The 9,255-nt window shown below is 40.1% G+C and overlaps 1 protein-coding gene across 3 annotated transcripts; it reads right to left on the bottom strand.

Annotated features, from left to right (window-relative positions):
• Positions 1 to 86: 86 nt before the first annotated feature.
• Positions 87 to 6,380, bottom strand: si:dkey-229e3.2. 3 transcript variants are annotated; one of them, XM_035391989.1, is made up of 6 exons: positions 6,355 to 6,380; positions 4,529 to 5,066; positions 3,608 to 3,759; positions 3,353 to 3,488; positions 1,202 to 1,288; positions 87 to 760 (listed from the first exon to the last, which is right to left on the bottom strand). In XM_035391989.1, the coding sequence occupies exons 2-6, from the start codon at positions 4,814 to 4,816 to the stop codon at positions 638 to 640; spliced, it is 786 nt and encodes a 261-aa protein (XP_035247880.1). In that variant the 5' UTR covers positions 4,817 to 5,066; positions 6,355 to 6,380; the 3' UTR covers positions 87 to 637. The 3 variants fall into 3 exon arrangements, with proteins under 3 accessions (XP_035247880.1, XP_035247870.1, XP_035247889.1); XM_035391979.1 differs by lacking the exon at positions 6,355 to 6,380 and adding an exon at positions 6,133 to 6,344; XM_035391998.1 differs by lacking the exon at positions 6,355 to 6,380 and adding an exon at positions 6,133 to 6,344 and having other exon boundaries at positions 4,529 to 4,728.
• Between the last annotated feature and the right edge of the window lie 2,875 nt (positions 6,381 to 9,255).

Genomic DNA, 9,255 nt, shown 5'->3' with positions numbered 1-9,255 from the left:
CCAATTAAACAAAGCTTTGTTCCTTTAATGCAATATGTGCATTTGAGAATTTAACAAGGCACGACAAATAAGGAATAATAAATAAATAAGTTTGTAACAGATTTTATTTTATAACAGCTTATGTTTTGTCCCTGGCTCCTTGAAACTAATAGAACATTCTTAGGTTGTACTCACCCTCAAATTGCTTGTTTTTGTTCTGCAAACTCCAAATGTCAACTTTAAAGGAAATAATACATACGTGAGTATGCTAAGCAGCTATAAAGTAATAGCACAGATAAATCTGGGTGGAGAGACTCCTTACAGCTCACCGACTATGTCTGTAAATTAGAGAGAGACAGCCTACATCTGGAAAGGCTGACGCTCTTGCACAAAGGCACTTTTGTCTGGACTTGAGTGACAGTAAAACCAACTCTGTGGGTTCCAGAATTACAGTACTTAGTACGAATACACAAACTCCTTATAGTATCAAAATTCCGCTATTAAAATCATCGTACCAAACTAATCCTAGGACAAATGGTACAGGAATTGATAATAGCAGCATGTCTACTATCAGGCTTACATTAGTTGCCTTAAATAGTTTTCCATTTATAGGAATGGAATTCCCTTGTCCTGGTCCCTGACTGCTTTGGAGCAGGACTCAGAAGAAGAAGCCTTTTTTGTGGCTGTGATCTTGCAGACGTAGGTTGTGCTTGGAGACCCATTGGTGGGAGATCTGGTAGAGGAAGCTTGGGGAGTCTCGATGGTGGGGAGGTGCCAGTAGCTGTGGGAATGACACAGGAGCGCATGGAGGAATGGAGAGGGAGGCAGCCGGAAAGTCACAGCTTCTTGAGGTAAAACAGTTAAATGGGTAAACTCCCTTCGACCTCAGACGAGCTAAGATCATCTCGCTCAAAGTGGAGCCCCCCCCCCAGGCACCACACAGTGTTATTAATAATGTACAGGCCCTTCGTTAGGGGCTTAAAAATCTCACTGCTGTCACCCACCTGCGGTGTTCAGTCGCACACATAAATTATCACACACCCCTCTCTGCTCATTAGGAAAGAAGGAAAAGCACAACGCAGAATGACTGTGGAAGCATAAGGGCGTGTCCCCTCTCCCTCTACCTCCCTCCCTCCCTCCCTCCCTCTCTCTCTCTCTCTCTCTCTCTCTCTCTCTCTCACAAGACCTGCACTCGGAGCGGAGCACGGTCTCTTCCCCCCACCTTGGTCTGGATCAACGGGCCGGCAGGAGGACTCGGTGGCACCCCACTGGTCTCCACGGGGCTCGTCTCAGCAGGAGGCACGTTCCGCTGAAAAGTGAGGGATTAATAAATGAGGAGGAGGGAGGAGTGCAGGAGATGCAAGACAACGATGCGGTTTGCTGGCGGAATGGAAATGAAGGAGTGTCTTCCTTACATTGCCTCCGGCCCAATTCTGACGACAGCAACCACAACCTACTACACAATGTACAATACACAATACAAACAAGGCACTGTGTAGGTAGGCACGTGTAGTTAATATCGCAACACTATATAGAAGGAACTGCTCAGCTCATTGGAAAGTCCGGAAATTTCTTTTTTTTTTTTCTTGTATAGTACTTCCTGTGTGAGACGTCTGAGTCATTTCAACAAGGTTCTCTGAAGGCTCTCAAATAATATGCTTCAAAGAAATCGTTGGCTTTGCGGTGGAAAAAAAATGTTTCATTGCAAGTCATTATCTTTTACCATTGCATTACTAGAAATTCTAGGGGTTGGAGATATGTTAGATGTGCTAGCAAAATTATAGTCACTTTAGGAGTGTATAATCTATTTCAGAAACTCTTTACCCAGTTATTATATGTACTTTCATACATATCAGATGAAAGGTTATACAGATTCTAAATTCTAACTTCATATCACATAACCCTTATTTCCATTTGGCAAATTTGACAACCAGACATAAGCTTACAAGTACATAATACAATAAGATCGATGAAAAGGTAAGAGGGAACATTATTTGTGCTCATGTTTCATAAGAGAGCAAATGCTAATTTCCGGCTAGAATTTTTACATGGAATCAAACTTTAATTTCAGCTGGATTCATAAACTGTTGTTGTGAAGACATGGCTCTTAGGCTTTATTATTGGTGCTGTTAAATGACCCATCCTTTCCCCAGATGCCAAAAGGTTTTCAAGGGTTGATATGTAGAAATACTTGTCAACCGCCTCTAAATATTTCATGGGCTGCTTTCACGCTTGTCTGTAGCAGGACGGCTGTCTGAGAGACAGGCAGCACTACAGGGGCTGTGCGTCGCGTACGTTTCAGACGCTAAACAAGCTAAACACGCAGGTCCGAGAGGTAATCCCGCTTCAAATCGAGTGATTCTGATTACACGTCGATAGGATCCATCGCAGGAAGCCCATCAGACCTGGTGTAAACTCACAGGAAGCATACCGGCCACTAATGTGCTGGAGGAGAGCGCAGTCAGGGTCATCCTCTCACACAGATCAAACATACAGCTGCAGGTGCTCTTACAGTCTCCTGAGACTGTCTGTGGATTTCCAATCGGCCTGCGTTTCTATACACGAACCCGACATCGGCACCATGTCCACACACAAAAAAAAAATATCCAGTGTGTTACAATCAATCGATTGATTTCATTTGTGTATTTTATGCATAAGAATTGTGTTCAATCTTACACTTCATCGTTTCAAGAGGTACATGATTTTCACAGGTCACCTGAGAGCATTCATTCAGATTTACCAAATTAGCCACTTCAGCATTGGAATTAAGAAAGTGTATCTCGTATTTTTTTCCCTTTAATATGCTCTTACTGGCAGTACAATGAAACTGTCATAACTTGTCATAAAATGTGTTGGTTCCTCTTTGTAAAGCAATGTATAACCTTCTGTTTGGTTATTGGAAACTGGGTGTAAGTAATCTGGTAATGAATGCATCTGCTCTCAGATATAGTATTGTCAGGTCTTGTGTCTAGACAGGTTTCACTTATTTTTCTTTCTACTGTAGGCATGTTGCCTATGACTGCAGAAAAGTCCTACAGCACCACCCAGTGGACAAACACATGTTTCACATACACTTCGGTTCTTTATTTGTGGGGGCGCAGTATATGAACAAAACACTACAAAAGTTATTTAGGAGCATTTCTGTGGGGAGCATGAAAATGCAGAAATCATTACAATGACCATAGGACGTTCAATAAAAAAATGTTGACAAAAGGTATAAAACGTAACATGACTGAATCACTAGCAAGCATTGTTAGTCAGTAATTTCGGGGAATCAAATCAAACATGTTTCTTAGCTCATCCACATAGGCCAGAATATTAGTGAAGGCTTGTGAAAGGATGGTGTGCACCGTTTGTTTCTCTCCACACTCACCGGGTATGAGCTGGCATTTTCCCAGATTTTGAGGGCAGAGCGCAGGCCTCTGAGAGTGTGGGGGCAGAGACTGGCCCCCGACCTCCTCAGCCCACTGGGCTCCCTCGATAGGCAGCTCCACAGAGAGGCAGCGTCACTGCACAGAGGATGAAGCAGGGACACGTGGTGAAGCTGATGGCTTTGTAAAAGCTTATTCATGTTTAGAAAAATATAATTTACAGGATCAAGTAAGTGTAAAGCTCAAATATTTTGTACCACAACGCAGGTGAGCTCAATGGAGAGGTTTCCGGTGATTTTTGCAACAGCTGGAGCAGAGGTTCCGCCTCATCGGTGGGTGCATCTTCTGATGTGTTCACCATTGGAAAAGAATTGTGAAAAATTTGCCAAGGACTTGGGGATTCAACAATCTGTAGAAAATTTCAAGTCATCAAGACAGGTGAGAAAACATGTCTTTGTAATCAGTCCTTTTTTTCTGTAGGCCCTGAATGCTACAGCTTAAGTGTTGCAAAGAGGATCAATGGCCTGCTTGCCCCACAGAAAATGACTAAATTCAAACCAATTTGCCACCCTGTTCATCAAAAGTATTTTTATCACTGAGGTTTTCTGGAGAACTGGAGAAATCTGATATGCGCATGCTGGCAGTTGCATCTTTTCAATCTATAATTTGCCCGTTTACCAGCATAGCCACAGGAAGTCATACAGGAAGGTTGCATGATGACTGCAGATGCTGACTCTATCCAGCAAGTCAAGACAAGACAGCCCTGCCTTCTAAAGTGATCCTATGGCTAATTATTAGCAGAGAGCAACACTGAGCAAGCCCACATGCTTTCTCTTGTGCTGTTGCAACCTTATTCTTTGGCTTCACTCATCAATATCTGAAAGAGTGACACAACTAGTCAGGGCTGTGCAGAGACATTTTGAGGGGCACATGCTTAAAGTGAGAAAAGGGCATGCCAAATTTAAAAAAATATTTTACAACACCCAGTTAATGTACATCATATATTTTGGTGAATTCAAATATTTTCATAAATGGGAGCAACAACAATAATAATAACTATATATTTATATATATATATATATATATATATATATATATATATATATATATATATATATAGGTGCACCTGGAGGTCATATCTATAGTTGAATTTTCTTCAGCATAGGACATAATCAAACCTTTTCTTTGGCACACGTTGAATGTTCTGAGGTTTCCAAATGTGATTCGGTCAATGGGTCTATCAGGTCAGAAGAAGATGAGCGTTGGTGATGTTGGTTCCACCTGTCCTCTTCAACGAAATGCGTCCATTCACCAAATGAGTTGTCCAACTTAGCGTTGACTGGTGCGTAAACAGCCTGGGCAGGTGAATCCTCAAAATCTAAGGAATCCTCAAAATCAGAGGAATCATAAACTGAGTTGGTAGACATGTTTCCATCACAGCTATCTAAAATTGCCGGTTCATTCATTTCAGTGTGATGGTGATCTGTCTGTGTAGGCTACAGTTGAGAAAATAACCTTAAATCGGGCGGCAAGCAAGTGCTATCTGAAGTGGTGAACTGAGAGACTCCGTGTCTTGCCAGAAACATGCATTCCATAGCCTTGGGATTAATCCAGTTTCACTCGTTTCCATCCGTTTTACTGGATTCCGTCCTCCTGCTTGACCACGGCGTTACTTTGTCAAAGTAGGCTACAAGCATATTTCTGAACTCACCACTCCTGCAAAACGTAGGAAAAGCCTCATTATTTACACGTGTATGTTATGTTTGTAAATTCTACTTACGTTTTTGCCAGTGCTATTTAATTTCCATTCTTAAAATACGCTATGGGAGTAGGCTAATGGAAATAAAGAACCAGCCGAACGAGTAAAATCAGTAGGGTGATAGCAACAAGATAGCACACCGATTGTCCAGCAATTTACATCTTCCCATGCAGGCAGCCAAATAAATCTCTGTAACGAGGCCTGCCTACTATGACTTCGAACGAAAGGAATTTGTTAAAGTTTCATGACCTTCAAAACGTTACAATCGAAAATGCAATGTTTTGAATGTACTGAAATCAATGCTTAATATGTCCACCAATATAAACAGAATGTGTGAATGCTGTTCAGATGATAAGCCTATAGGCTATGCACAAAATGCTTCAGGCGTTTAAATTATAGACGTTTAATGATAAAGATGTCCATTTCGGAGCTATACCATGGCATACCTGCACCGAATGAACACGTCAACAAATGGCTATGCTCAAGTATTTAACAGTACGGGAATATGATTAGAAGTGTTCAACCATAGCCAATATAGGCTACTGTAACAGGATAGTCCATGACTGAGGAATCTTTGCTCACTCATTTCCGAAGAAGCAGTAATTACAAGCTAAACCGCTTAACTCCTCGGAAACAGCGCAGAAACACTGATCGCAAATATAGTAGCCTACTTTTCATTCTGAAAACTGAATTTTAAAAAAATTCCCTTTATCCTCCAGAACACGAAATATTATTTCCGTATACTTTTCCCCAAACATCAGCGCATTAGACTTCTTGTTGTGCCCTTGGCAGCGACAGGTGCATTTTCTAATCCATACGTTAAAAAAAATAGTAGGCTCAGCCAACGTCCACAAGACCACAACCAGTAAGTACCAGTAAAGAACCTGTTGATTCACTTAAACTACATTAGCTAATGTTAAATATAAGAACAACGTCTTTATGGCTTTATCATCGCCCGAAAAGTATAACCGGCAACGATACCGTAACATCTATAGCATAACACACCATATCCCGATAGCTCACCTCGATTATTTTATCCATCAGGAGTGGCACGGCTTTGTGGTTGCTCAGTCGTCTATGCTACTTTTATGTATGACAACCTACACCAACGCAGTTCTGGAAGGCCATGTACAAACTATTGCCACTTAAGCTGCCTGAATCCTTCACAGTAAGCTAATTCGGTAATGCCGTGCTTTAGCTTCGAACCCGGAAATCACTTAGGGTAAGTCTTTGAAGCGAGAATACCTTAAAGGCAGGTGATGACCTAGACATAGCCTACAGGATATTTACACGTATTCAGAACGCATGTATAAATTAATTAATGTATGAATTTCTTCCAACTTCTTCCTGTTTCCACACTTGTAATAACAGCCTGTGCAAAACACCAAACCTTAATTCTTTTTGACCACAGTGCAGTGATAAATGTATATTAACGTATCACTTCCTGCATTCCTTGACGGTTATTTGGGGTCATCCTGGGTCATTACTGTATCTACTGACAAACTGTGTCACACCCACGTATTTGATTTTTACTCTGTAATTCGTTGTATATCGCTTATATTGCTCCCAGAAGCAAAATGAGTAAGACACCGAATAATGAAACCCTTTTATCATATGTCTGTTGTTTTCAAATAAAGCTCACAGCTTTATTGACATGTTGTTAATAAATCTTAATTTGAATCTAACGGATTATTCGTGCATTGATTGACACCATGTTTGAGGCTGTTTTTAATTTTTTTTTTTTTTAAGTTCTCTTTAAACAATACTCCTCCCAAGCCAAGTATATTTCCCCTGTGACTTCAGATGTTGTGAAAGTTGTGTCAATGTATGTGACGTGTTCTTCCTTTCATGCTAAATGTAGACTATTTTCAGCTAGTCTGACAATATCTTTCTTAACCAGAATTAATGTGGCTAATTGTTTTCAGTTTGATAAACCTTCTGTAGACATTAATTTCAAACAGTAGAGGGCGCCCTTGATTAATTATAACTGCTTTCCCCAATGATCTGTGTTTACCTATTGCCTATATTACAATAGGATACAGATTTTTGTTGGATACGTTGACATTCACACCAAAATATTCATATTCTAAGATTTCTTAAACCAAATTTCAATTCATTATTCAGTTTAACACGACACAGGCATGTCATTTTTGACCCCATAAGAAATGTTTCACTCATTAATTTCATGTGAGTTCCAGTGCTCTGTAGATATTCAGCGAAATTTGACAAGTATTGCTCATACTCATTTTGTTTGACTTGCTACAAATATCATTGGTACCACATTGATTCTACCCCCAAATAAAGAAATAGAGTGGGAGCATGTTCCCCCAATAGTCATCATCCTTATTATACATTTCCCTCATTATAAGATATGTTTGTACAGTAGAGTAATGTACAATTATATGTTGCATTAACATTTAATTCCAAATTCCAAAATGTTTCTAGCTAGTCTTCTGAAAACAGTGTTAAAGGCAGCAAAATATCACACAGGTTATATGAACACACACACACACGCACACACACACACTCGCAAACACGCGCATGCACACACGCACAGAAACACACACACATACACATTCTTCTGACGCTTGAACTAGAACTATGCAGAAAACAGGGTTCCTCCAATTAATGTAGCGTAAACAAAAGCAAACATATAATTAGGTGAGAAATGTTTTTCGTATACCCACTACATACTGCAATATGGTGGCTATTTGTTGTTTGCCATATTATATGTATGTTACCACAATTGTTATTTTCTGGAAACATTAACATTAGACAAGATTAGCCTATAACTGAAAGCTGCATGTGTATTTTGTAGTACATTTTCATGTTGTTCACTGTGCCAGGAAATAAGTTACATAAATGCTATCGTTGACAGTTATTAATCCATGGGACTCCCTGTATTTTGGGTTCAGCAGAATTGTAATGTAGCATCAATAATGCATGAAGAAAAACTGCCCCCATCGACGTGTCTTAGTGGATACTGCCTATTCTCATGACCAGCACTTTCTGTCTTAAAGGGCACCTGATGGAAACATGGGAGGTGAAAGCACAGCCGCATCAGTCTAACTGTAATCTTTACATCACAAACTGACATTTTGCCTCAGATTGAGAGTTAAAGTAAACAGTGGTGTATGTCAATACCAGAGGCTAGAAGTGCAAAGGAGGTTGTCATCTTGACATTAAGACAAAAAAGTATAAAAGTGAATCCCATAGGTGTCAAAGGTATGATGCCATAGGACTGTGAATGTGTGGCATTTGTTTAAGATTAAAAAGCTAAATCTAATCTAAATGAAATGATGCTTTCAGGATGTAGTCTAATCTAAGATAAAGCACTCTGGACACTGCTGTTGAAGTTACATAGACTGTGTGATCTTTAGGCCCCTGTCTGCCTGAGCATATTCAGTGTGATTTCACAAGAAAACTCAATCAGTTTAATTCCCTTGGTAGATGATGTTTACTTCTTTTGTATGTTCCCTCCTCCACTCCCACCAGCCCTGCCCCCCAACCACCATCTGTTCACTTTCACTCCAGGAAACTCCTGTGTCACCCCTTTGTTTCCCAAGGGTGGCCTTGTTTCCTGTGACATCGGTGAGGGAAAAATAAGGAGCCGACTCCTCAATGTTCACAAAACACTCCTCAAAGCATTTACTTGCAAACTAACTTGAGTATCCATTCAGAATATTTGGATGTTTTGTTTTATGAAATATATGAACAGTGGTTGCTCAGTCAGTTTTTCCCCTACACATTTGATGTAAACATTTTATGGAATTACTCAAGCAATGTAAAAGAGTAACTTCAAAGACATTATTCTGACTTGCCTCCATGCATGTCCCTATTCAGTATTCCATGTTACTATGTTCAGTGTAATGTAGCTGTTTGCACATGGTTTTTGACTGTGACCAGTATTTATCCCTAGCTTGAACTTACCTTATCACTAGTCTCTAAAAAAGCTATAATTCCAACAGGAAGCAAAGAGGAAGTATCTGACAACAGAACATCTCCTTCAGAGTTTCCGTGCCAAGACCTTGGGTCAATGAAAACAATAGTGAAAACATTCTCAAATCTCTGGGCTTTTGTTTTTAACCTGAATTTTCAAAAGACTTTGTGTGTAGTTCTTCCTTTGCTGGGCACTGCATGTAATTG

Source organism: Anguilla anguilla, chromosome 1 (genome assembly GCF_013347855.1).
Source record: "Anguilla anguilla isolate fAngAng1 chromosome 1, fAngAng1.pri, whole genome shotgun sequence".
Lineage (NCBI taxonomy): Eukaryota > Metazoa > Chordata > Actinopteri > Anguilliformes > Anguillidae > Anguilla > Anguilla anguilla.
This window is presented reverse-complemented; position numbering and strand designations above follow the sequence as displayed.

Excerpts from the sequence above, each read along its gene's own strand:
- si:dkey-229e3.2 (XM_035391989.1), bottom strand. The coding sequence starts at position 4,816 with ATGAATGAACCGGCAATTTTAGATAGCTGTGATGGAAACATGTCTACC. Across the intron at positions 3,760-4,528 it reads CAACGTGTGCCAAAGAAAAG|ATTGTTGAATCCCCAAGTCC; the intron begins GTTTGATTATGT and ends AATTTTCTACAG. Across the intron at positions 3,489-3,607 it reads TTGAGCTCACCTGCGTTGTG|TGACGCTGCCTCTCTGTGGA; the intron begins GTACAAAATATT and ends TCCTCTGTGCAG.